Source organism: Epinephelus lanceolatus, chromosome 6, assembly GCF_041903045.1.
Source record: "Epinephelus lanceolatus isolate andai-2023 chromosome 6, ASM4190304v1, whole genome shotgun sequence".
Lineage (NCBI taxonomy): Eukaryota > Metazoa > Chordata > Actinopteri > Perciformes > Serranidae > Epinephelus > Epinephelus lanceolatus.
In genome coordinates this window covers 42,531,590-42,559,518 of record NC_135739.1, presented here as the reverse complement: position 1 = coordinate 42,559,518, position 27,929 = coordinate 42,531,590, and the positions used below count along the sequence as shown (strand labels likewise).

Genomic DNA, 27,929 nt, shown 5'->3' with positions numbered 1-27,929 from the left:
TTTTCAAAAACTGTAAAACTTCTTAAACCTTTCTCCTCCCACAATTTTTGCTCAATTGACACCAAACTTGCTACAGAGCATAATTTTTCTCTTATTCTTCCTGCAAAAGGCTTCTAGTTCTGTGAGATTCTTGGGCTGTCTTGCATGTACCGCTCTTTTGAGGTTTATCCACAGACTTTTAATGATGTTTAGGTGGGGGAGACTGTGAGGGCCATGGCAAAACCTTCAGCTTGCGCCTCTTGAGGTAGTCCATTGTGGATTTCGAGGTGTGTTTAGGATCATTGTCCTGTTGAGAACACAGGAAAGGTTTTCTTCTGATGAGTCTCCCATGAAGGTCGTATTTGTTCAGGTGTTGCTGCACAGTGGAACAGTGCACCACCACTCCAGAATCTGCTAAATCTCTCTGCAGGTCTTTTGCAGTCAAACAGGGGTTTTGATTTGCCTTTTAAACAATCGAGCAGCTCTCTCAGACAGTCTTCTTGGTTGTCCAAACCTCAACTTGACCTCGACAGTTCCTGTTAACTGCAATTTCATAATTACATTACAAACTGAGGAAACAGCTACCTGAGAACACTTTGCTATCTTCTTATAGTCTTCTCCTGCTTTGTGGGCGTCGGCTATTTTAGTTTTCAAAGTGCTAGGCAGCTGTTTAGAGGAGCCCATGGCTGCTGATTGTTGGGACAAGGTTTCAGGAGTCAGAATATTTATAAAGCTTTGAAATTTGCATCACCTAGCCTTTCCTAATGATGACTGTGAACAGGACATAGCCCTAACAAGCTAATTATGGTCTGAGACCCTGGTAAAAGTTGTCTGAGAGCTCAAATGTCTCGGGGTGCCCAAACTTTTGCATGGTGCTCCTTTCCTTTCTTCAAAGTAAAATTGTACAAAACAAAAATAATACATTAATCGTGCTTAAATAATGAAAAGCATGTTTCATCTTTAACTTCATGCTTTTTGGAGATCAGTTTACCTTCTGCTCACTTATATATTCACAGTAAACTAAATTTTGACCAGGGGTGCCCAAACTTTTGCATGCTGCTGTACGGAGCTCTTTATTATCATTATTATTATTATTATTATTATTATTAATTATTATAGGTCTACAGCCTATATATTTAGATGAGGGGCTATTCATAAAACATTGAGAGCTGGAGCCTTAGACACCCTAAAAGGCCTAATGATGCCACTGGGTCATGATACAATATCATTATGATATAAAATGTTTTGTAATATGCTCAGTATTGCAATAATATACATTGTGATATATTGCAATGTATTACTCTTTTTTAACTGAAAATTAAGGGAAAACTTTATCATTATAGATAAAATATCTGCTTTTATCTGAAAAGATTAAGTTTTCAGTCTGTTCATTTCACTTCAGTCATTTTTATTGCAGTAACATGTGCATTCTGGACTGCAATTAATTTATTATTCTAGTGGGCTATCAAAAGTTTAATTTGTATTTGCAACATTACTAATTAATACAATAAAATATCCATACTTGGCGTATCATTGCCACGCAAAATATCGCGATACTATGCGTTTCCTTTTTTGTTTTTTTACCCCACGCTTAGTAGACACACTAACACTGTGCACCAGTGTTAATCATGCCTCCAAACATCAACGTTTTCTAAGTTACTTCTTAAAATGAAGTTTTTCCTATATTGTCAACTCTTGGAGCCTCTTTTGTTTTAAAAAAAAAAAAATAAAAAGGCCACATACCAGCGCCAAACCTCAGGATTTGCAATTTGGCAGAATGATATAAACAGCAAAGTGGTTCCAGCACAACATGCAAATATTAAATATTTGTAAAATATTTGAGCCGAATTAAAGGGCTTATCTAGACGATAAATCAAAAGTTAGAAAAAATCCTCATAATTTCGCACACAACGTAGGCAACATAAAATTAGTCCTGCTTGAATAGGGTTTGGTCAGCTCTCTGTCTCGCGGAATGTGAGACACAGTTTGTCCGCTAAGGGGAGTGTTGCCTTGGAGAGGGAGGGTGGGTGCGTTCCCGCAGCAACAGGGAAGATGGCAGCTCTCACATCTCTCACCCAGGTAAAGATAAAGCAATTTACGACTCTACACTCCATCTTAAGACTAACCTAATTAATAGCATGACACCGTATGTATCATTCATTACATTATGTCATAATTTTACTTTTTAAAAAACATGAGCTGGTTTTAAAATGCAGCTAGAAATAAGGCAGTCAGCTGCTCGGATAAGGCCTATTGCAGTACCGTTAGGTAGCGGGCTTGTTACCCTCAGCTGGTGCTAGCAAGCCGCGTAGCTGTGTACCCACGACATAACAATCAACTCACTAATTATATATTTGAAGATAACAAGCACCGTGTACACTGTATATAAAGTAAAGAACCGGCCGACATGAGCACGCTTATTTAACAAAGCATCAGAAACTATGATAACGCTCAGTCCTTTAGCTAACAAACCTTAGCTAGCCTAGCCTTGATCCGGACCAGTAAGGATGGAGATAAACATGCTGGTGAGGCTAGAAGGCAGGCTATACAGGAGGCTAACCTCAGCTAACCAGGGCTAAGCGTTCACTAATGATGCTGATGTGAGTTGGCTCTCCTGTCTTTATGTTCACTGGTAATGCTGAAGCTGATTATCACCCACGGTTGCGTTTGCCTTCCTGTTGCGGTTGCGCAACAGTCATGTAATATGGCAATGCAGTTGGTTTGTGATATCTCTGTTATTGATTGGGAGCAGCAGGGGTTGGGCGCACTTTCAGCACAACCCAAATAAGCGTTAAACGTGTATTTGAATGAGGACATTACTGGCTTAGCGAGACATTTGAGTCAGTGTCCTTCACACAGGGCTTATTTTGGTGAATTATACAGGTCATTTTAAGTTTCATGTAAAATCAGAATACACTGCTAACGTGTAAACCTCACTTTTAAAGAGAAGTGCATCAAGTTGATTTATGGTGCAATAACATTCTCTCTGTCACAGTTGTCAAGTGGGAACCCTGTGTATGAGAACTTTTACAGACAGGTAAGATGATAAGCTACACTTAATAAGTTTTGTACCATTAAAGACAGTTCACATGTTTGAATGAGAGTTAATTATAAAATGGAAAGATGCAAATGTAAGTCATACAGTGAACTCAGACTGTGTGTGTTTGCTCCAAGGTGGACCCTGGGAATACAGGGAGAGTGGGACCAACAGAAGCTGCCTTGTTCTTAAAAAAGTCTGGACTCCCTGACATTACTTTGGGAAAGGTAGGTAGTGGTGAAAGTTACAGTGTTTTCTGTGTACCAGCTGATGGTGGTGTCAGTGTTACTCTACATATAACTGGAGAGGTATGTTTGTTTCATTGGTTGCAGTGTGTGAATCTTAATTGGTCTTACTGCAGTTACAGATTGTTAGTGGACAGAAGGTCAACCTCTGGTCTGTGGTTATGTCAGTCTGTGCTTTCCGTCAACATTGTTCAAAACTGTTGAGAAGGGTAAGCTTTGCAGAGCTCATAAGAGTATTAAAGGGGAATTTTGTTACTTCTTAAGTGGATATCCAATTAGTGTTGATGGTAAATTCAAGTAATAAATTCCATAGTGCATGATGTACTGACAGAGAAGCTGAGTTTTCCTTTTTTCAAAGCCATTATTGCAGTGCCTACATATTCAAGGAAGCATTACGCCGGAGCTCCTGACACACAACCCCTAAATACTCCCAAAACCTGCCAAGCACATGGAAGTGGGCATCCTAAACGTGGTTCTGTTTACAAACAGTAATGGCGTCTGAAATAGATACTTCACTGTGCGACTAGAACACTGGAGAAAATATAATAACGCTAGTTATAGTGTTATGACTTAAATGTCATAACACTATAGTGTTATCAACAGCAAGCATGCTTTATTGTATAGTGCCTGGAAGCTATGTATCACGACCCTTGCCAAAAGCTATTACTTGGTTGGTTGGGCAAAATAGCATTAGGTGACAAATATACTCACTCAATGATCATTGAGCCCTACTTGCCTTAGTTGTTTTTTCCAGTTTATCTTTGCGATACTGTAGAAGTTCTTCAGTGATTTTCCAACAGGCCACAGTTAGCCTAACAACCAGCGATTGCCGATATATTCAAGCACTTCATGCAAACCCAGCAGGAACAGAATAAAACTCACTAAAACCGTCATGGGTGGTTAGTTCATTGTTCCAAAAAATCTCCAACTCTGGTTTGGTCAAAATAAAACCCTTGATTCACAAAATAAGATGTGAAATGCTGTCAGCTGACAGCAGAGCAGCGGCTCTCAGCCAGGGTGGCAGAAGTGGACAAATAAGGAGTAAAATGATCAAGTTGTCTTTCATGTTATTTCATAAAGTGATAAAACAGAGTAATAGGAATTATAACAGAGTCAGTCTTATTTTAGCTGAAAGGTCAGAGCTTTGAACCCTGGAGTGTCCTCCGTAGGTCTGACAAAAAGAGCAAATTCAGTCACATGATATAATTAAAACGTAGAAGAGGGAGAGAAAAAGGGAGGCCTCCACTTAACTGCTAACTTCTATAAGAGCAGGAACAAAGCAAGCCGCTCGTACACAGATGAAATGTGTTCAAGGACACAGAGAAACAAAACTTCAACACAAGAGGCCAGCAGCCTCTCTAAACAGCAGGAAACATGTCTATATATGATAATGATAAATTTTGTGTCTACATTTAGTCAGTAGCCCCTTTTACATTGCCAGATTTTCAGCGAATGTTGGGCCGTTTTGCAGGCAAGCTGCGAGTGTTTAGACACACAGAGCCGTATCCGAGGTGCCCGATTTTCCGCCGCGTAGGGGTAAACATAATTGCAGAACCTTTTTGGTTTTAAAAGAAAGAGGCGCCCTTCTGCCACGGGAGGGGCTGTCGATGACTTGTGGGAGGAGCTGTTGATGACACCGCATGTGCAACCCACTGGTGGTGGACTAGCAGGAAACAGCTGATAGCAGGAATGAGCAGCTAGTAGCAAGAGGGAAACGCAAACCTGAAAGACACTGTAAAGATGAGCAACTGGGGAGACAAGGAATTGCGCGCCCTCCTTGCCCTCGCAAATGAAGAGGCCATTAACCGTCAAATGACGGGAACAGTGAAGGATGGGCCAACTTATGAGAGAATCGCCAAAGGACTGACCAGCTGTGGCTTCCCTCGGAGTACATCACCGTTTACGTCACACGCTGAGATACACGTTTTGTTAGTTGCTCACGCCCCTCATTGCCCCGAAAAAGGCACATTCTGTGTAAACAAAAGTAGGCAGGTGGCATTTCGCTGCACTCCCCGATTTTGTTTTTATACTGCCAGTGCTGAAAGAAGACTGATGGGGCTTTCCTGCAAATTTGCACAGTTCCTATTTAAAAAGGCCTTGTCAGTCAAAAAAAATGGACATTTACTCAGCCAGTCCTCAACATATTTGTCCAATGGAGTGTTTCTGGAATGATGTTTTTCTGTAGGCAGACATGGAAGTTAGCATCACCCTGGTACCCTCATCACAAAGCCTGTGATATTTTTGCATTGGATTTTGGATCATTGCCAGAAGTAAGCTCTGTGGCAAACAAATATTTCTGATACTTGCACATTTTGTTCAGCAAGATATTTGTCATAAATGAACACTGCTAAATGCAATCGCCACGAGTAAAAAGCTACCGTTAGGCTATAAACAAACTACACAATGGTTGCATGACTTCACATCGCCCTCAAAGCATGTCTGTGAGGCTGTGGTCGGCGTGATGACAATCTGTAGTCTCTTTTACCAGCTTGTTATCAGCAGCCATTTTCAAGGTAGATAAAAGCTTCAAAATTCACACTGGGGTATTTACTAATGTACTTCATGTCTGAGAACAAAATGTGAAAGACTCTTAAGCTTGTGTTAACCACAGACCTTATTTCAAGCACCCAAACAAAAACCCACTGACTAGAGATGAGGGAACTGGGAGTGCAAAAATGCTAACTCATTTCTTGGTTTTAGGACTTATCCTTGGGGCACTATATAGTCCAACTGTAGTCTCCAGCACATCTCTGTTGTCCAAGTGAGGAGTAAAACTTGAATGCATAGCAATGCATGCAAAGCTCTCTCTGGTTTGTAGTTGGTGACAGCATCCAACAAAAACTGCCCACTCATTCGGCAATACCGCTAATGCCATCCCAACCCAACAACAACACTGTTGCTATGGAAACGTTGTGCCTGCCTTTCGGTCTCCCCCCAGCTTGACCCAGTGAGTAAGTGGCTCAATTTTAAGCAGTAAAACCCTTTAGTATTATTGACTATGTTACCACTGTTAGCAGTGTCAGCACAGATATTGATGGTAACATAGTAAACGATACTAAAAGGGGTTTGCGGTTCAAAATGAAGCTGCTTACTCACTGGTGCGACCAAAGGGGAGACGGGAGGGTGGGCGCACTGTTTCCCCAGCAATGTGTTCTGCTATCAGGGTGGCATTACCACCTGTAATTTCCAAATGAGTGGCAGTGCTGGCTAGCTAATATTAGCTCTCCCCTGAACTGGGTGGTGTGCAGTGCTGAGCAGCCAAAAAAAACGGTGGAGACCAGAGTCTGGGTAGTAGGCATGTTTTCACATGTTAATGCAGCTAGCCGTCTGTCTGTCAGCAAAGCCAACAGAAAATAAAATGACAGGCAAAACATTTACATCACAAAACATTAAGATTTCATCACTTCTAAATGGATAGTGCTTTCAGATGCAGCGCTAGAGCTCACTGAATCAAAGGAGTGCCGGACTAAAAGGAAAGGCCTCTTGTATTTTGTGCCTTTTTAGGGTCTGGACAGTTAAGCTGCCAGGACACTATTGTAATCCTAGGTATTCTTCTTCTTTGTTCTTTCTTCTTCCGAGGAAATCATACTTCCCATGGGTGAAAACTCACCAAACTTTGCACAAAGGTCCAGTCTCATGCCAGATATCATCAGCTGTAAACTCAAGCCAATAGTCCTGATGGTGGCGCTACAGCAAGCGTCTAAAGTTCAAAACTTTGAAAATTCATAACAAATCAACCATATGTGCTACAACTTCACAACTTTCATCAAACTGTAGCCCCAATACTGAAGAAAATTATGAAGTTCATCACTCTGTTTTTTTCAAAAACTGTAAAACTTCTTAAACCTATCTCCTCCCACAATTTTTGCTCAATTGACACCAAACTTGCTACAGAGCATCTTCAGACTGTCCTACAAAAACTATGTTCCTCAGATTTTTGATTTATCAAAAATTGAGCCTACAGTGCATCAAAATGTTTGACTGTAAATGGTACTGTAATCATATATATGCAAATTCTTGCTAAATAAATCTTCAATGTTCATGAAAAAAGGACAAAATTCTAGAGTCATGGTAGATGATGTGTGGCAAATTTCAGAATTTTATCTCAAAAACTGAATTTTTGACAGCATTTTGAATTTTGCTCTAATGTGAACAATTGGAGTCAATGTAAAAATGGCAATTTTAAACATCTGTTTTTCACTTATGGAGCAAATCAATCATTGTTACAAACAAATTACCAACATCTCCATGCTGTCTAGATGCAATATGTGTATTTTCAGATTTTTGTCTTAATAACTGAATTTTTTACAGCCGTTTGAAATCTGCCTTTCCATGCACGGATGGCTGCTTTCCTACACAACATTGAATGGCTTACTCAATTTGTGAAGCCACTGTTGAGTTGCTACTTGCCAATTAGCTCAGAGCGGTAGATGTCCATCTTAGGTTCCAGAGGTTGCTCAGAATTGCCTAAAAATGCCCGGACCCGACCCATTGCTGCGCAGCAGCTATAATTTTTTGTTTGTTTCTTGAAATTTAAGTGGTTAGTTAATGGCTAATGGATGTTGGCTGTTTGACATCAAAATAAATATATATACAGTATATAGCACAGTTTTATACAGTCTCTCCTTGAAGGTATTTATACATTCAGGTACTTTATTTGTCATATAATGATCTTTACAGATTCTGCAAAAATTCCGTTCCATAATTACCATGTTTGTGATTTCTCATTACTTATTGGTTGGTTGATTCTTTCAGAGGTTATTCCATGGATTAATGAGATTTTAATTAGAGGGTTTGTGTTCAATGTATGACGTCTGGATAACTAGAGCAGACCTTCCAGGCATGTTTCCAGAGTGTATTGGCAGGTAGAAGGCAGCTCGCATCTCCCCCTCCTCACTGTTTACCTTTGGATGATATTACACATTATTATACATTTATATCTTAGTGAGTATCTTTTATGTTTGTGTTTTTTATGTCCTTGCTGTTCATTGTTGTGTTGTAATTTTTATGCTGCCGTCTTGGCCAGGGGCCTGTATCACGAAGCGAGATCAACCTTTCCTGGGTTACCCAGACTTATCCTGGGTTGACTAACCCTAACAGTGGCAATCAGGATAATCGGTATCATGACGCTGGATATCAACTCGGTAACTCAACCCAGGGTTGCTTTATCAAGAGCCGTGAACGCGCACGCAGCGGACCAATCACAATCATGAGAGAAGCGCAGCGTCACTGAGCGTCACTGAGCGTCCTCACTGAGCGTCCTCACAGAGCGCCGTATGTGAGGGAAAAAAAAGTATTTCTCGTGAGGCTCAGAGATTAATTCTACTAAAATATGAGGAGGAGAAAAGCAACATTAGAGAAAAGGCCAACACCGTGGCAGCTGCAGGAGGAGGAAACATGCGTGGCAACGCATAACGGGATGAATAATGTTTAGTTTTAGTTTAGATTAGTTTATTTGCACATAAACAGACAGTATAAAATTTACAAGATTAAAAAAAGAAAAGTGCCGGAGAGGTTAGAAGCCACTAAAAGCTTATCAAAGAAATTCCCCTGTCAAAACATCAATGAAATCACATAATAGAGAAGAAAAAAACGGGTGAGGAAAGAAGAAATAGAGGAGGAGAGAGGGAAAAATAAAGACAAAACAAGGTAGCAAATAAAATGATGTGTAGGTTAAATTACTCATTACTGGTTCAAGTAGCTACAGTAGCTGTACCTGTACATCTGACACTGATCACACCCTTGAATCCCATGAAATCAATGCTGCGCAGATGAATTGCGTGTATTACAATATTGTCTAACATCATTGCGTCTGATAAATTGGTCTTCTTTGTCATAACGTTATATATGCTACAATAAAGCTTAAAGCTGACGTCACAATTAAATCATACCAACGCCAAATTGATAGTCTGAATACAATCATCCTGATATTGAGCTGTGTTAGAAATTAACAGCTGCGCAAAAATATACCTAGTGTCCCTCTTTAAAAAACAAAAAGGTAAATCCCTCAAACACCATGAAGTGTAGACATGATAGGCTACTTTCCACATTTCCAGCAGCAAAGCTGTCAATTAGGCCCATTATCTTTAACAGGGATCATTTCCTCCAACAAAACAAAATGTTGGCACTAATTAATGGTGCTATTAAGTGTCCGCAAGTGATCAGTTTCTTTCTTATGAAGGCGTGGGATGAAATTTTGACTTCTTTCCACTCCTTTTTGAACAATCTTTTCATTGTCTGTTGTTGTTGCTTTCTTTTCTTTAATGTTCAAAATAAACTTTCAAATCAAAATCAATCAAATGAATTAAACTTCCCGTCATTCTGTCAGCGGAGTCTTTTTTTTCCGAACAGCTGATTGGCCAGTGGGTGGTGCTTTTTATAGGACTAGATTCAACCCTGAACTTACCCTGCTCCGGAGCAGGATAGCCGTTCATAGTAAGTTACCATGGTGATCTACCCCGATAAGAACTGAACCGGCTTCGTGAGACCGAAAACCCAGGGTTTACCCTGAAGTTACCTCGCTAAGACATTAATCCTGCTTCGTGATACAGGCCCCAGGTCTCCCTTGAAAAAGAGATCACTGATCTCAATGGGATTAACCTGGTTAAAAATGGGTTAAATAAATAAAAAAAACTGAGTTTGTTGTGGTAATGTTATACTGTTGACTTTGGATAACAGAGTTGACGTACAGCTTTAGTCATCGAGATTCACTTTGTACTTAAACTGTGAAAATATTAATAGTAGATGACATTGGATTTAACCTGAGTAGGTGCTGTTTGAGTATAAACTACGGCTGTGACAATAACCGCATCACCGCAATACTGCGGTCACGTGATGCCTACCGCGGTGAAGAGGTCATCACCGCACAAAAAACCCCAAACAAACAAACAAAAATGCTGATTCATCATGGTGGCGGATCTGGGGCCTGTATCACGAAGCAGGATTAATGTCTTAGCGAGGTAACTTCAGGGTTAACCCTGGGTCTTCGGTCTCACGAAGCCGGTTCAGTTCTTATCGGGGTAGATCACCATGGTAACTTACTCTGAACGGCTATCCTGCTCCGGAGCAGGGTAAGTTCAGGGTTGAATCTGATCCTATAAAAAGCACCACCCACTGGCCAATCAGCTGTTCGGAAAAAAAAGACTCTGCTGACAGAATGACGGGAAGTTTAATTCATTTGATTGATTTTGATTTGAAAGTTTATTTTGAACATTAAAAAAGAAAAGAAAGCAACAACAACAGACAATGAAAAGATTGTTCAAAAAGGAGTGGAAAGAAGTCAAAATTTCATCTCACCCCTTCATAAGAAAGAAACTGATCATTTGCGGACACTTAATATATTAGTGCCAACATTTTGTTTTGTTGGAGGAAATGATCCCTGTTAAAGATAATGGGCCTAATTGACAGCTTTGCTGCTGGAAATGTGGAAAGTAGCCTATATGTCTACACTTCATGGTGTTTGAGGGATTTTCCTTTTTGTTTTTTAAAGAGGGAGACTAGGTATATTTTTGCGCAGCTGTTAATTTCTAACACAGCTCAATATCAGGATGATTTTATTCAGACTACCAATTTGGTGTTGATATGATTTAATTGTGGCGTCAGCTTTAAGCTTTATTGTAGCATATATAACGTTATGACAAAGAAGACCAATTTATCAGACGCAATGATATTAGACGATAATTGTAATACACGCAATTCATCTGCGCAGCATTGATTTCATGGGATTCAAGGGTGTGATCAGTGTCAGATGTACAGGTACAGGTACTGTAGCTACTTGAACCAGTGATGAGTAATTTAACCTACACATAATTTTATTTGCTACCTTGTTTTATCTTGATTTTTCCCTCTCTCCTCCTGTTTCTTCTTTCCTGACTCGTTTTTTTTTCTTCTCTATCATGTGATTTCATTGATGTTTTGACAGGGGAATTTCTTTGATAAGCTTTTAGTAGCTTCTAACCTCTCCGGCACTTTTCTTTTTTTAATCTTGTAAATTTTATACTGTCTGTTTTTAACATTATGTGCAAATAATCTAAACTAAAAAACATTATTCATCCCGTTATGCGTTGCCACACATGTTTCCTCCTGCAGCTGCCACGGTGTTGGCCTTTTCTGTAATGTTGCTTTTCTTCTCCTCATATTTTAGTAGAATTAATCTCTGATCCTCACGAGAAATACTTTTTTCTCCCTCACATACGGCGCTCAGTGAGGACGCTCAGTGACGCTCAGTGACGCTGCGCTTCTCTCATGATTGTGATTTGTCCGCTGCGTGCGCGTTCACAGCTCTTGATAAAGCAACCCTGGGTTGAGTTACCGAGTTGATATCCAGCGTCGTGATACCGATTATCCTGGGGCCTGTATCATGAAGCGAGATCAACCTTTCCTGGGTTACCCAGACCTATCCTGGGTTGACTAACCCTAACAATGGCAATCAGGATAATCAGTATCACGACGCTGGATATCAACTCGGTAACTCAACCCAGGGTTGCTTTATCAAGAGCCGTGAACGCGCACACAGTGGACCAATCACAATCATGAGAGAAGCGCAGCGTCACTGAGCGTCCTCACAGAGCGTCCTCACAGAGCGCCGTATGTGAGGGGAAAAAAAAGTATTTCTCGTGAGGATCAGAGATTAATTCTACTAAAATATGAGGAGGAGAAAAGCAACATTACAGAAAAGGCCAACACCGTGACAGCCGGAGGAGGAGGAAACGTGTGGCAACGCATAACGGGATGAATAATGTTTAATTTTAGTTTAGATTAGTTTATTTGCACATAATGTTAAAAACAGACAGTATAAAATTTACAAGATTAAAAAAGAAAAGTGCTGGAGAGGTTAGAAGCCACTAAAAGCTTGTCAAAGAAATTCCCCTGTCAAAACATTAATGAAATCACATAGCCTAATAGAGAAGAAAAAAAAAAAACGGGTAAGGAAAGAAGAAATAGAGGAGGAGAGAGGGAAAAATCAAGACAAAGGTAGGTTAAATGACTCATCACTGGTTCAAGTAGCTACAGTACCTGTACCTGTACCTGTACGTCTGACACTGATCACACCCTTGAATCTCATGAAATCAATGCTGCGCAGATGAATTGCGTGTATTACAATTATCGTCTAACATCATTGCGTCTAATAAATTGGTCTTCTTTGTCATAACGTTATATATGCTACAATAAAGCTTAAAGCTGACGCCACAATTAAATCATATCAACACCAAATTGATAGTCTGAATAAAATCATCCTGATATTGAGCTGTGTCAGAAATTAACAGCTGCACAAAAATATAGTCTCCCTCTTTAAAAAACAAAAAGGTAAATCCCTCAAACACCATGAAGTGTAGACATGATAGGCTACTTTCCACATTTCCAGCAGCAAAGCTGTCAATTAGGCCCATTATCTTTAACAGGGATCATTTCCTCCAACAAAAAAAATGTTGGCACCAATTAATGGTGCTTTTAAGTGTTCGCAAATTATCAGTTTCTTTCTGATGAAGGGGTGGGATGAAATTTCGACTTCTTTACACTCCTCTTTTCATTGTCTGTTGTTGCTTTCTTTTCTTTTTAGTGTTCAAAATAAACTTTCAAATCAAAATCAATCAAATGAATTAAACTTCCCGTCATGACTGGGCTCAACCCTGAACTTAACCTGCTCCGGAGCAGGATAGCCGTTCAGATTAAGTTACCATGGTGATCTACCCCGATAAGAACTGAACCGGCTTCGTGAGACCGAAAACCCAGGGTTAACCCTGAAGTTACCTCGCTAAGACATTAATCCTGCTTCGTGATACAGGCCCCTGATTGCCATTGTTAGGGTTAGTCAACCCAGGATAGGTCTGGATAACCCAGGAAAGGTTGATCTCGCTTCGTGATACAGGCCCCTGGTTCCCAAGCCAAATGTTAAAAGAATACTCAGACGATTTGGAAGTTATGCCCTTTCGGTATCATTTTCATATTGAGACAACATGATGGATATTGTTGTGGATGGTGGATACCGGTGAGCAGGCACAGGCACAGACGTAGCCTGTAAACAAAACTCAGCTGTTTATTTAGCCTAGCCATATCTCCTATATAGTAGCTGCAATGTACGACTTTGAACGCAATTTTGAGGAGTTTCTTGTAGCGGACACAGACCCAGAGTCATACCTGTTTGAGCCGGAGCATACAGATGAGGAACTCCATGTGTTGGATGCTGAGCGGGCGAGAAGAGAGGCTGAATCCTCCGGAGCGGCAGAGCAGCAACGGGCCGAGGGGAGACGGAGGTCAGGGGAGGACTGGTGGTGTAGCTGCGGGGCTAGCTGACATATTCCTACGGAGGTTGAATCATTTGGCTGCACAGAATGGGATTCGGTGCTACCATCGTTGGGGAGATATATCATCAGGAGGAAAACTGCCGCAGAGAGTGCATCACAAGGAGTGAAAACTTTGCAGCAATCACTATGTTAAACTGGAAAAAACGCCCAGGCCTGCAGGAGCTGATGGACAGCTTTCAGTCGAGTGAGTAATATTGTCCGTGTCGTGTCTTTGTTTGCTTTTACCGAGTGACCTAGCGTACCTGTCCCAGAGCCAGCTGCAGCTGTTGCTCACCGGTGTATCCCTCCGCGCAGGACGTAAACACACTATAGTTCATGTATCAAACCTCTTCTAAAACGACTAAAACGGACTCTCGTTTTTTGAATTAATGTTTAAACATGTTTATTTTAAATGCACGTGCAGAAATGCCAGCTTCAGGGTTTCTGTAACGTTTATTTGTTCACTTTTACTGTAGGCAATGATATCCATCATGTTGTCTCAATATGAAAATGATAGGGAAAGGGCATAACTCCCAAATCGTCAGAGTGTTCCTTTAAGTCGCCAATTTGGGCACATTTTGGATTTGTGCCAGATGACAAGGGGCAACCAGTGAATTTGGATGAGGCACGTCAGTCTGTCACTGCTGTGAGAAAAAATACATACCATCACAGCCCTAGTATAAACACATAAATCTTATATACTATAAATCTTTGTTTTTATGCCTCTGTGCCAGCGATAGATGTGGCTGTCACAATATCCCAAGAACACCTTGAGGGAATTCCTTAAAATTTGGCACAAATGTTCACTTGGAAACAACAATGAACTGTCTAGATTTTTGTGGTCATAGGTCAAAGTTCAAGGCCACTGTGACCTTGGTCTGTGTCATTCTCATGAAAGTGATATCCCAAGAAGGCCTTGAAAGAATTTAATCAAATTTGGGACAAAAGTTCGCTTGGATTCAACAATGAACTGATTAGATTTTGATTGTCAAAGGTCAGTGTGACCTCACAAAGCCGCTTTTTGGCCATAATTCAAGAATTCATATGCTCATTATGACAAAATTTAACACAAATAGGATAAAAAAATGAAGTGATGACATTTTAAATCCAAAAGGTCAAAGGTCAGCCTCTTAAAAAACACCTCTGGCCATTATTCAGTGCTTTATCTCAGGAATAGAAGGGGAGAACTTTGGTCAGAAACTAAATTGGTGACACTAGTCTTGGGTGTCCACCTTGAAAATGTGCTTATTGTGTGGATCTTCTGTGCTGCCATGTTAAGGATGAGTATGAAGTATCCACAGCTTAGAATATGTAGCATTTGAAAAATGCAGGTGATAAAGGACTTTCAACTGTATTAATTCATCTGTACAGGGATGAAGTGTGGATGTGGAACTCTGCAGTAGGCTTCTTGGCTTCGGGGCCCTTTGTGGCGCAGACACTGACCTCCGCAGAGCCATTGGGTTAAGAAAGGAGACTTTGTAAAGGAAGCTCTGCGAAGTGCCCCGAAGCTGGGACGCCAACTACGAAGCTTTGTCTGTTTTCCAGCAAGCTAAAACTATCGCTGCAGTCAGGGTATGAAATTAACAAAATATTTTGGGGGCAATTTTGGCCCCCACGGTCTAAAAAATGGGGGCATTTTCGAAATGTTTGGGGGCCATCAAAAAATTGTAATTATGTTCTAACAATAAGCACATGAAAAGCAAAACCAACTAAGATAGTGTCTTCACTCTTCAGTAGAAACCATTATAAATGAAATAAATAATGGGTTACATAAAGTTATGGTTGCAAAATATCACTCAGATTTCCTATCATTCAACCAGTTTAAATGTGATGATTTAACCATTAATCTACTGATAGCAGTACTAATGTTTCACCACATTACAGTTACTTTTACTGTTAAAAAGGCCAAATTACTATAAATTCCTTAGATGCAACCGTGGAAGTAAGTTAATTTAAAATTTAACATTCATTCTACCTTAATTTTTCATTGTGTAGACACAGATCACCCAAGAAATGGTTAGTCTATACTTATGGTACGGCAAAGCCCCCTCCCCTTCTCTGTCAGATTACTCTCACGTAATCAGTGCAATCTCACTGATTATGTCTGGAAAATGAGTTGTAGACGTGACGGTAAATTAATTTAATGAAAATAAAATTATACTTTAATGTCAGATTGTAATACTGTAAAAAATATAAATACATATAGTTGTTTCAAAAACTTGGGGGCAATTTTGGCCCCTGGAACATGGCTTTTGGGGGCATTCTTGGATAAATTGCGGGCCAAATGGCCCATGGCCCTTGCTAATTTCTGACACTGGCTGCAGTGCTGATTTTGGTCTATCTGGTCTGTTTTCTTTTTTATTTTATTTTTAGAAATAGCCTTGTGTCACTACTGTTTCTTATTCTGTTTTTTAAATAACATAGTTATTTCACATATTTGTCAGTTGTGTCACATCAGAGAGCAAGGGAGATGAGCAGAAACCTGCGTACCGACAGACAGACAGACAGACAGAGACACTCTGTGTGATTAGAAAAGAGCAGAGGAGCAGAATTGCTTGTTGACTGCATCTCATTCAGTAATCACATTTTTGTTATTAGCCAACAGACAGAAAAAAGTTATGAAAAAAAGGTAGCATGGAGAACTGGTACTGAATTTGAGGTACCTACACCAACACTGGTATCAGTTATGTGAACAGTACCCAACTCTAGTCAGCTATATTTAAATGTCGTGCCCTCAGCGCAACCATCAAGGTAGTGGTGGAGCTGGCAGCTGAGGATGCTAATGCTATGCTGGCTAAGTATCACAGAGCTTTGGTCTTTATATCATAGAGGATTTTGATGCCTGTAGACTGGACTGTGTGCTATCATCATTTCAACAGTATATGGACATTCCCACCAGAAGGACAAACATCTGAGACGTGTGTTAATACAATATTAGTGATACACTCTGTGCTTGTTTGTATCAACCACTGGGACTTGCAGACCACGATACACAAACAGGAGCTGAAACATCAAGCCACAAAGTTACAGTGTCCCACAGTGGTTGGGAACGCTATTACTCAACTCCAGGCCTCTTGGCATGCTCTGACTGAGGTGTTGTTGTTTTTTTTTGATGGAGATCTGACTGAGATTCTTTATGTATTTTTTTCCAGTCAGTCTGTAGTGTACTTCTGGTGATGTTTCAGTGCCCAGATTTAGTTACAGAGTGAGCACCTCTCTTTTTCACACTGCTCTCTGGTACAGGCAGCTATGGAACCAGCCCTAAGGTGAGTGTGAGTGGAACAGAGGCAGCTGAGAGGTCGTGCCTTTACAGCTTACAGTAATTTAATAAGATATAGTCTCAGGCTTTTGTTTAATGTCTGGTGTTGGCAAAAAATGTTTTTGCACATTTCCACTCCAAAAGTTAGTATTGAGCTGTTTTTTAATCATCTGCATATTGCAGGTCCACGATAGATGTGGGAAAGATTGTGAGCTTGGCCTCGTAACAGTTTAAGTTAAGCAGCTTGCTATCTGTTCTACAGATGATCTCAACACCTGGGGCTACACTGTGACCAATGAGGTGGAGAATGGCTGCAATGAAATGTGTGAAAGGGGTGGGGGCAGTGATGCATTCTTGTTTCATGCCAGTTTCTACCTTGAAAGGTTCGGTCTCACTACCATTACAGTGCAGTGTTGCTGACATGTTGTAGTGAAGGAGCACATACTTTTCTGGACATCCACACTTTGACAGGATTGTCCAGAGGGCCTGACGGTTCACAGAGTTGAGTGCTTTGGTAAGATTGATGAAGGCCATATACGTATGGTGGTTGTTTTTCTGCCTTCTGAAACCACCTCTGAGTTAAAGATGAGTCATCAAAATATTACAATGTTTTAATAGAAAGAGAAAGAGGGGCAATTTAAGATTGAACAAAACACACACAAATGATTTCCATATATGAAGCATTTAAAAAGAGATACATGAAGAATTAACTGGGAGACACAAGAGTAGATCTCAGTGTATCTTTCATGCTGTGTGTTTGTGCTGTCCTGTGTTTCAGATCTGGGATTTGGCCGATCCCGATGGAAAAGGCTATCTGGACAAACAGGTAGGGAGCAGATGACTTCTCTATGGGGTGAAATTAATGGCAAAACTCCACAAACAGGCAATAGCGTTTCACGCACGTTCACCGTTTCGCAAACAAACTTACTGTGTTTTGCAAATACACTGCCTGGCCAAAAAAAAAGTCGCCACCTGGATTTAACTAAGCAAATAGGTACGAGCCTCCTATTGGATAATTACTGCATGGGCGATTATCTTTCAGCTGGCAACAAGTTATTTAACCCCAACTGGTGCAATGAGTTGCTTCTCATTTCCTAAACAACCATGTCAAAAGACACATCTCGTGGTCGTGGAAAAGATGTTAGTCTGTTTGAGAAGGGTCAAATCATTGGCATGCATCAAGCAGAGAAAACATCTAAGGAGATTGCAGAAACTACTAAAATTGGGTTAAGAACTGTCCAACGCATTATTAAAAACTGGAAGGATAGTGGGGACCCATCGTCTTCAAGGAAGAAATGTGGCCGGAAAAAAATCCTCAATGATCGTGATCGGCGATCACTTAAACGTTTGGTGAGATCAAATCGAAGAAAAACAACAGTAGAACTCAGGGCTATGTTTAATAGTGAAAGTAAGAGCATTTCCACACGCACAATGCAAAGGGAACTCAAGGGATTGGGACTGAACAGCTGTGTAGCCTTAAGAAAACCACTAATCAGTGAGGCTAACCGGAAAAAAAGGCTTCAGTTTGCTAGGGAGCATAAAGATTGGACTCTGGAGCAATGGAAGAAGGTCATGTGGTCTGATGAGTCCAGATTTACCCTGTTCCAGAGTGATGGGCGCATCAGGGTAAGAAGAGAGGCAGATGAAGTGATGCACCCATCATGCCTAGTGCCTACTGTACAAGCCTGTGGGGGCAGTGTTATGATCTGGGGTTGCTGCAGTTGGTCAGGTCTAGGTTCAGCAACAGTATGTGCTCAAAGAATGAGGTCAGCTGACTACCTGAATATACTGAATGACCAGGATATTCCATCAATGGATTTTTTCTTCCCTGATGGCACGGGCATATTCCAAGATGACAATGCCAGGATTCATCGGGCTCAAATTGTGAAAGACTGGTTCAGGGAGCATGAGACATCATTTTCACACATGGATTGGCCACCACAGAGTCCAGACCTTAACCCCATTGAGAATCTTTGGGATGTGCTGGAGAAGGCTTTGCGCAGCGGTCAGACTCTACCATCATCAATGCAAGATCTTGGTGAAAAATTAATGCAACACTGGATGGAAATAAATCTTGTGACATTGCAGAAGCTTATCGAAACAAGGCCACAGTGAATGCGTGCCGTAATCAAAGCTAAAGGCGGTCCAACGAAATATTAGAGTGTATGACCTTTTTTTTTGGTGGTGACTTTTTTTTTGGCCAGGCAGTGTACAAAACAATTCACGAACTAATGTATTTGTTTTGCAAATAGGAAATTTACCTATCAAACAAATACACCATGCTTCTGACACTAATAATGTTTCTTCAAGAGAAAAACAAAATCCTTCACCTAAAAAAAATACCACTACAAAACAATTTTACCACTACAAAACAATTATACGGCTACAAAACAATTTTACAACCACAAAACAATCCTACAACCAGAAAAAAAATCTACAAAAAAATTTCACGCGCGTAAAACAATCCTACGCCCAGAAAAACAGCCACGTGACTTTTGGCAGTAATATTCCTTCCTCCTGTTTGTTTTTCTCGTGTGCACTCTGATCCACAAACAAATGTCCCGCAATTGGCACTCCACAACACTGGGTGGCGCTGTTGAATCACTATAAGGTCTCCAGCGCCATAGTACCAGAGTGAGACCCGGTCCCGGACCCAAAATGGAGAACCGAGGAGGAGGGAACGAAGCTCAACCTGTAAGTAACGCGTTTGTTTTATTATCCCCTCGTTTTCAATCATGCAACATTATTGAAATATTATGAGTTGGTGCGTTATGCTGCACCAAGAAACATGTGGGAGCGCTTTGTGTTCAATTAGGTCCAGACGTTGCGCTCCTAGCATTGCAGGCTAACGTTAGCTCTCGGTAGTTTCCCTTTCCATGACTGACGGCGTTGGTAGCTAGACGAAAGGATGGGGTCAGGCTCAGAATAACAATGGTTAGATTGGTATTAGTGTTGTTGATGATGTTTGATCACTTGAACAAGTTGACATAAATATGGGACAGACTGCTTGCTACAGGTGGCTTGGCTGACATTAGCCTTGTGCTTCACGAGTTCAAGTTTAGCCTCCGTGTTTAATTATGTCTTTGTTTAATGAGTCGGTTATAGTCATAGTAAATGATAATAAATATGTAGGCTCGTTGTGTTATCCTTTTTTTTTTATCTATTTGTTATTATAATATTTTGCTGGTCAATACATAGAGCGGTACATGTTATGTAAGTCAATGTAACCTTTGTCTATGCATATCCGGTTTCTGTGAAAGAGATTATTATTATTTTTTTTTTAATCAACCATTATTTTTGAGCTCTCAAACATCCCCCCTTTTCCCTTCTCTCTAGGAACTGCTTGTACAAGCTACGTTACAGAGACTCCAGACTCGGATTCAGCATATCATCAGTCGGCAGCCACTTGACCTGGATTACCTTGAATTTGTGTGTTCTCAGGAGGCTGTTCTTTTCAGTGCTGTTTCTGCCCAGGTCCTGATCCCAAAAGCCATTGTAGATGCACTTACAGAGCTGCACAAGTTGGTTGTTGAAGAGAGAGACAATCAGGTCCCCATAATATTTGTGCAGGTTTGTCATGGAGCTACCGGGCGTCCAAGATTCGATATTTCTCCAGATTCACTGTTACATTTCATCAACCAAGAGCTTCCTGTGCCCTGTATTGCTAACTTGATGGGAGTGTCCACTCACTCTATCTATAGGAGAATGAGAGAGTTTGGCTTTTCTGTCAGAGCACGCTATAGCACCTGTTCAAACATGGAGTTGGACCGTTTGATCACTGAAATAAAAAAAGAAATGCCTCATGCTGGGTACCGCTTAGTTAAAGGAAGCTTGAAGGCCCGAGGATTCAGAGTGCAGTGGGAGAGGGTGCGGGCCTCTATGCACCGCGTGGACACTGTTGGCATCCTATGTCGGTTGAACCAGTTAGGGTGTGTTGTGCGTCACACCTACTCAGTTCCTGGCCCCAAAGCTCTGGTCCATGTTGACACCAATCACAAACTAATACGGTATGTTTGGATTTGATGCAATATAAATGAAAGATATTTCATTTATATTTTTTTGCTGGCTGTACTATAATGATGTCTTTAGTCTAACCAGGTACAACATTGTCATTTTTGGTGCTGTGGATGGCTTCTCAAGAAAGGTGCAATTCATGTGACATAAAAAACATTTAAGAGGACTGTTGACAAAAAAAAAAAAATTTACACCTTGTTAATGTTTTCTATAGATCATGTACCTGGGTGCAGCAAACAACAATCGGTCCTCAACAGCACTGGCATTCTTCCAGCAGTCAGTGGAAAGACATGGATTCCCATTGAGGTAAATAGTACAGGTTCTGTGGTTCATGCCTTGACTTAACTCACCAAAATATGTCAATCAAGCAGTTGAGTTTGACTATAACCCTTTATTTATTTGTTTTGCTAAATGTAACTACTTCATCTTTAAGTGTTAAGTTGTTGTGTGTATTTTCACACAAACAGGGAATGTCTGAAGTTATAAATGTTTACAGCACCAAAAATAATAAATGCTCAATATTTTTATTTTAAAGGGTAAGAGGGGATCATGGAGTTGAGAATGTTGACATTGCACGGCTGATGTTCTCTGTCAAGGGAACTGGAAGGTCAAGTTTCATTGCTGGAAAGAGCGTGCACAATCAAAGGCAGGTTTTTGTTACACTTCTATTTCTATAGACCAAATATAAAAAAAAAAACAACGTTTTGGATACTTTTGATATAATGCTCATTTTAAAACTTTCTAATGTTTATTATTTATTCATTCATTCATTCATTCATTTATTTTTTATGACCAAGAAGTTGCAGACTTCTTTGTCTTCCACCTGACAATCTTGCAGCATTGGTCGATGGTGGTATACCTATATATCTGATCATGAAATGTAATTAAATCTGGGTGCTAATGTGGTGGATTGGCTAGAGCCACATACAGTACACCAGCTAGTTTTTGACTCCCGGCTGGGGGTTCATGCACCCCCACATGTATCCTCTATGTAGTCTTTCAACTGCTAAAACAAAGTTGTCTATCTATGCAAAATAAAATCTTTTATGAAAATAAACAAGGTAAATATATATCCAAGTCTTTGACATGCAGCACAGTGACTGAAAAATAAGGTTTTAAATTAAGAAAAGAAAAAGAATATTCAATTAGTTGTCCTTCAGTTTTCTTAGAGACCTTTAGGTTATATCTCTGGTTAATTTATGCAGTTGGAACACATGCATAAATCTATGTAAAACATATCTAATCTTAATCAAATTCTCTTCCCAGAATTGAACGACTCTGGAGAGACGTGTGGTGTGCTGTGACCAGCGTCTACTATAGTGTGCTGCACTCGCTAGAGGAGGACGGTTTTCTTGAACTATCAAACATTGCACACCTCTTCAGCTGTCATTATGCATTTCTGCCAAGACTACAAGCGAGTCTTGATACCTTCAGCAGTGGATGGGACAACCACCCACTCAGAACTGAGGGTAACCTGACACCCAATCAGCTGTGGGAGATGGGGAGCATTCAAGATGCCATGGAAGAACCAGAAAATGCAGAGGTAAATAATAAATGTCACATTTTAGAGAATATTAATTCACAATATGTATAATAGTTATTGAAAGGACTACTAGACTTTTATTGGCCAATTTAAGGTAAAATTTGGGGGCATAATGTGCTCCATTGTTCAAATTTGCTAGAGAGTATTATATGCACAAGTTGTGTGGGAAGATTTTAATTGAATTGATCAAGTATATTCAATCAGATGTAAAAATAAAAATGCCAATGTGTTTTTAAGCTCTACATCCAGCAAAGTGGGTTCCTCAGGCATTGTGGTTCAATTTTCTTTTGAAAATTTGAGAACTTTTGTCTTTGTTTTGGGGTCCTTGGTGGTTTTGGTAGTGAATGTTTTAAAACCACTGCTCAGCAATCTACATGTCTTTTCAGGGATTGTACTTACCACATTTGGACTGGGAGGACAGTGGCCTGCTGGATGAGCCACACCATGGGGTCACTGTTCCAGATACCGGCAACATACTGAGTGCTGAACAAATGGCTGCACTAAGGGCAGCCATAAATCCTCTGAGACAATCACATGGTGCAGACATCTACTTAGCTAAGGTCCAGTATGTGCAGCACTTATTAGGGTTACAGTAAGACTGTTGGTGATGTTGGGACTGTAGGGTGTGGTGGAATCATGGTTGAAAGTTTTTTGTTTTTTTTTGGCTTATGTTTATTTGTCATTGCGGTTGTTGTGTACAATTGCTTCAAAAAAACCTGTAAATAAAAGGACAATGAAGATGATGGTTCTGCTTCCTCCCTCCTTCACACTGATGCCTCAGTTAAGATCATTCAGGTGAGCAGACCGCTTTTTTCATATTCAAGGGCCTGATACCAAGTAAAAAGGGGGTTGTCACCATTGTTGATGGACAGTTTCAATTTCCTTGTTTTATTCAGTAACAATGAAGGCCTCTTATCTTTATCGTCTGTTCAGTCAGCTGGTGAGGAAACAAAGGCAAAATTGATGTCAAAGAGTTTAACAATGTTCAGATGATGTATGATGTATAAGTCTTTCTGTGAAAGGTGCTTTATGTATAAATTTATTACCACTGCTTTATGTGTAATACATGTTGGGCTGTTTGTTGAAAACTCTGTACAATAAACATGTCATTCAATTATTTCAAGAATGTTTTTATTTTGTTTCAGAGTAATGACAATTTGTTTTTTCTCTGTGCTTTGCAACTGTGCTTATGTCACAGCAGGCAGCCAAGGTGAAAAAAAAAACTTAACAGAACAATAACCAGCTTTTAAAGAGGAACTACGCACCTTACCTTCATTAAACAGCTTCAAAATTACAATTATGGTTAAATTAAAGACTTGTAACCTGTCAGAGGCAGAGAAGAGGCTCTCTGTCTTCTACGTAGCACCTCTTAGCCGAAAACCAACCTTGCAAGATCAGTGCCTCCATCCTAGCAGCACCATGCCTTAATGCGCCCTGCAAACTGAAATCTCTTGTTTATGACAAATGAAACTATACAAATATACCCTTCCTAACATTGCATATATAACGTTATCCACCGCTTCATGGATTTCCCTCTTGCCAGCTTCATTGAAAACAAACGCACATAGCTGGAAGGAGGGTCAGAAAAACAGTGGGGAAGCAACCAGGCCTGCATAGTTCCCCTTTAATGACACTATACTGCCACTACACTAATCCAAACCCTGTGTCGGAAGTTTGAAGGCAGGCAATCAAGTCTTTCTTAAAGGTCATGTAGTCCTTGTAGCGGGCAGGAAGACGGAGAGTCTCAAAGCATGTGGACGATTTTGGTAGGCTGGAGTCTACGACCTTCACTATGAGGGTAGCTGTTGGAGCCTCCCATCCAACCCAGAACTTCACAAGTGCCTTCAGTTCATCACTGGATGCTGAAAAACAGAAATGTTTAAAATATGTCAATGCTCATAGTGATGAGCATGCTCTCCTTTTTTATACATTTTGCTCATGGTTGTCATGTACATCTTAGTCAAGAACAATGCTTTCCAAAAGTTTACCTGAAAAGTATTGGTTAAGATAGTTGATGCCAACTCATGGATATTATTTCATCATTACTGTTTGACTCCAGTTTTCAATATTTATTTTTAAAAACAAGCTTGAGCAGTTCTTCTTTCATAAATTAAGAATAAAAATGACGAACAGAGCCAGTGTCTTGTTTGTACATGCATCACTCATATAATAAAGTATACCATTTTCAATGAACTGCCGTAGGTAGCCAGTGATGCGGCTCTTATCCGACACAGAGCATTCATCATCGTCATCGTCATCGTCCTCGGTCCCGGTCATTTTGGGCCACTTGATGCATTCCAGAATGCACTGCACATAAAAACAACAAGCAGAGAAACAAACTGGGATAGGCAATTGTCCTGGTGGATTTAACAATAAACTTTCAGATACTACCAAAACTGCTTATCTTGTGCTTTTTACCTCTGGGGTCAACACAGAACTCATCTCCCGAGGGAAAATCTCTGGAGCAACATCTGGGCGCGCACAAATGAGGGGCCACACCATGGTTTCTTTTAGGCCTTTTCTTATTTGCTTTACTTGCTTCATCGTCCGTCCAATGACCTAGTGGGGAAACAAAAACAAATCTTTACACGTATAGTGGTTTAAAAGAGATATAAATGTTGTCAAATAGTTAAAAAAGAAATATATTCAAATACTGCATGATGTAGAAGCCTCTCAAAGAGCCATCTTCGGTTGTTTTGGGTCATCAATGGAAGGTCCCATGCGAGACACAAGGTGTCAAGGCTCTCCTCCTCCTCTGCTGACAGTTCAGGACTCCCTTCAAGCTTTAAGACAAAATATGAACACACTTAAACCCAATAAAGAAGAATCTATTTAAAAAAAAAAAAAAAGAAACACAAATCTGTAAAAACCTGAATTTACCATTAGACAAAAAAAAACAAAACAATTTTTTTTTAGTTTGAAGAATACACACCAATGTGATCTTCTCTCGTAGGTCCAAGTCTGGGCAGTCATTAATTTTTATGAGGGCGGTTTCAGGTGTGCCGCCACATAGGACGTGCACAATGGCAGGGCTTAGTCCCGTCAGTGCAGGACCTCCATTTAAAAAGCAATGACCGATCATGCGGCCTGCCATTAGGAACAGGTCACTGTCCACAATGAAAGCAGAGGAAGAGGGAACAAGGTGATCCGGCTCGCCGTCAAATAGATTCGTGGCACCAGCATTTCCTGGCAAACAGAAGAAATTCCCTGATCAGGTACCTTGTATTCAAAGTTTTACTTGGCCTCTACACATACAGCATTAATTGGAGAGATGGTGGCAGTAAGAATATTGCAGCTAAATCAAATATGGCAATGTAATTGAGGACACTACCTAAATTGATCTTAAAACCATATTTGAGCTTCTCCATGATTCTGGACAACACGAAGCGGTTCACTCCCTCTCCGATTGCTGGATCACCTATTAAATATAAGAAATACTCAGGGTTATTTGTGAAAATCAAACTGCACATAAATTGTTAAATTGAATAAAAAGAGAGAAAAGAGATGGACCTTCAAGTCTGCATTGCAGAGGATTCGCCCACTCTGCGCTGCATGCTTTATAAAAAGCAATCAAAGCCATTTCCTGGTCTAACTGGCTGCTCCTAATGTCAATACGCAAATACAGTGGCTTGCCTGATGCGTGGATTTCAAGTGCTGTCTTCCTGTACACCTGAGCAGCCTTTGCCTGGTCTGGTATGGTCTTCCAATCTAGAAATAGATGGAAAGTTTAACATAGTAAGCCATTAACCAAAAATTTGAATATGAAACACTCAAATGGTGTATCAAATAGATTACAAACCCTCAATTGTGTGGTCTAACTCGGAAGGTCTTGCGGCCTGATTCTGAGAAGGCACAGTCTGTGAGGATGCACCACATGGTCCTTCCGTCGGATCTAAATCCAATCCCCTGCTTTCAAACAAGTGCTTCTCCTTAGTTGATGGCATTAATGACATAATTTCTGGGTTTTAGCTTACTCTAATATCTGAATAGGGTCTAGGCAGAATCTAGACCTTGTAAATACAGGGAGTAATACAACAACATACATATCATTGCAGCTGCTGGCATGCATCTCAATGACTTGAGCAGGGTACGTGACCTGGCAAATGGGACACGGCATCTCTGTAGCATCTGTGAAAGCAGAGAAGACAAGAAAAATAATGAATCAAATGTTATCAAGGACTTACTGTTTTGTTTAGAAAATACACATAACCCAAAACAACTGATTTTACTATCTATCTATCTATGCATATTCCCTGTTGGGCTTGCTTAACCCATCATTAACCAATAAACCGTAAAAATATGTTTAGGTATTCTTGTGCGATGACAGTGTACTTATACTTACTGCTCTGACTGCAGGATACAAATGCAACATCATCCTGATCTTTCTCAACAGCAGCACCAACCCCAGCACCAGCACCATTATCTTCTTCGTCTTCATTGTCATTGTTGTCTTCCTGTCAAGTAGATTAGGTTAGGTTGAAAAAAATATTTTAAAAACATTCACTTTAGCTAAAAGTGTTATGTTGAAAAACTTACTTCTTCAGTGCAAGATTTGCGACTACATGAGGCTACATGCAGAGCCAATGCCTGTAGAGGTAAACATTCTCCACAGCACTTGCATTCTGACTTTGGCATCTTGCTAAACTCGGGGGCATCAGCTGGGAGTGGTGTTGTGTCGATGTTGTCTTGCAGTGGAATGATGAACAGTGTGATTTTTCCATAACTGGAAACACTTTTTAGGAGCTTGCCATTGTACCCTTCCGACTCTGGTGGGACCATGGCGAGTTTTCTCTGGCCACTTCCTCCTTCATTGTTTTGAACAGTGGCAAAATGATCAAATTAATAGGGATCAAAGTAAAAGAAAGTTATCAACTGAATACTCTATCCACATTTTGGGCATGTTAATTCTGAACCCTGGAATATTATCATAGATATCTAGCAACACTGATTTAATTCTACAGTTTTAAAATAATCCATTTCAGATGTGTCAAACACACATCATCACAAATTATGTTGTATGCCTACCAGTAGCCTTGTAAAACAGCCATCCCCCGGACAAACTCTTCAGCTTTGGATACTCACACTGCAGCGTTTCTGAAATCTTAATAGGACAAACCATTGGCAATTACTTTTGGGGGAAAAAAACACATTTTCTCTTTAGTTTAGTGGTGAGGAAGTATGTGCCATAGAGAGCAGTGTGAATGCAGTTTTGCCTTCTAAACAAAGAGTTCAACGGGTGCTTTCACTGATTATCTAGCCTCGCTCTACCAGGCTCTTCATAGAGAGGGAAAGAGCCTGGTATCGGTCTACATTCTGGTTCTGGTCAAGAGAAATCACCAATTCACCTAGGTAAAAGGGTTGATCAAAATAGAATGTTAAATTCTGGCGTACCGTTAATTCCTGTCTCCCATTTTAAAACATTTTTATCATTTATAACATCGACAGGTATTACCTCTGAATGGTTGCTGTTGTCAGGAACCATTATAACCCTCTTTCCCAAGCCTGCCATCAGGAGTGTAAGCTCCTCGGTGCCCTGTGGAGTTCGGGTTGTCAAGGGGTTTGGAAGCAA

General features: G+C 40.4%; 3 protein-coding genes across 8 annotated transcripts in view; 2 read left to right on the top strand and 1 right to left on the bottom strand.

Moving 5' to 3' along the window:
• The first annotated feature begins 1,985 nt into the window (after positions 1–1,985).
• The window catches only part of LOC117253947 (epidermal growth factor receptor substrate 15-like 1), a 151,902-nt gene continuing 125,958 nt past the window's right edge, over positions 1,986–27,929 (top strand). For all 5 annotated transcript variants that reach the window (XM_078169073.1, XM_078169075.1, XM_033621854.2 and 2 more), the window contains exons 1-4: positions 1,986–2,058; positions 2,975–3,016; positions 3,154–3,243; positions 17,582–17,629. In XM_078169073.1, the coding sequence (XP_078025199.1) occupies positions 2,032–2,058; positions 2,975–3,016; positions 3,154–3,243; positions 17,582–17,629 (207 nt within the window). In that variant the 5' untranslated portion in view covers positions 1,986–2,031. The remainder of the gene's footprint in view (positions 2,059–2,974; positions 3,017–3,153; positions 3,244–17,581; positions 17,630–27,929) is intronic.
• On the top strand, positions 20,674–23,477 carry LOC144463704 (uncharacterized). Of its 2 annotated transcripts, none has more exons than XM_078169078.1 (5): positions 20,674–20,810; positions 21,032–21,123; positions 21,353–21,463; positions 22,084–22,360; positions 22,747–23,477. In XM_078169078.1, the coding sequence occupies exons 2-5, from the start codon at positions 21,035–21,037 to the stop codon at positions 22,954–22,956; spliced, it is 687 nt and encodes a 228-aa protein (XP_078025204.1). In that variant the 5' UTR covers positions 20,674–20,810; positions 21,032–21,034; the 3' UTR covers positions 22,957–23,477. The 2 variants fall into 2 exon arrangements, with proteins under 2 accessions (XP_078025204.1, XP_078025203.1); XM_078169077.1 differs by having other exon boundaries at positions 20,692–20,947.
• On the bottom strand, positions 23,497–26,396 carry LOC144463703 (uncharacterized). The gene is made up of 8 exons (XM_078169076.1): positions 26,160–26,396; positions 25,871–26,068; positions 25,692–25,778; positions 25,293–25,546; positions 25,015–25,143; positions 24,779–24,919; positions 24,541–24,667; positions 23,497–24,222 (listed from the first exon to the last, which is right to left on the bottom strand). Exons 1-8 carry the CDS (start codon positions 26,311–26,313, stop codon positions 24,005–24,007), a joined length of 1,308 nt encoding a protein of 435 aa, XP_078025202.1. The 5' UTR covers positions 26,314–26,396; the 3' UTR covers positions 23,497–24,004.

What these genes read in the sequence shown, in the direction of transcription:
- LOC144463704 (XM_078169077.1), top strand. Translation starts at nt 20,837, where the DNA reads ATGAAAGATATTTCATTTATATTTTTTTGCTGGCTGTACTATAATGAT. An exon ending in AGACATGGATTCCCATTGAG is followed by an intron (nt 21,124 to 21,352) that starts GTAAATAGTACA and finishes TTTATTTTAAAG; the next exon opens with GGTAAGAGGGGATCATGGAG. An exon ending in AAGAACCAGAAAATGCAGAG is followed by an intron (nt 22,361 to 22,746) that starts GTAAATAATAAA and finishes ATGTCTTTTCAG; the next exon opens with GGATTGTACTTACCACATTT.
- LOC144463703 (XM_078169076.1), bottom strand. Translation starts at nt 26,313, where the DNA reads ATGTCATTAATGCCATCAACTAAGGAGAAGCACTTGTTTGAAAGCAGG. An exon ending in TGGTTTTAAGATCAATTTAG is followed by an intron (nt 25,547 to 25,691) that starts GTAGTGTCCTCA and finishes TCTGTTTGCCAG; the next exon opens with GAAATGCTGGTGCCACGAAT. An exon ending in ACGGCAGTTCATTGAAAATG is followed by an intron (nt 24,223 to 24,540) that starts GTATACTTTATT and finishes TCTGTTTTTCAG; the next exon opens with CATCCAGTGATGAACTGAAG.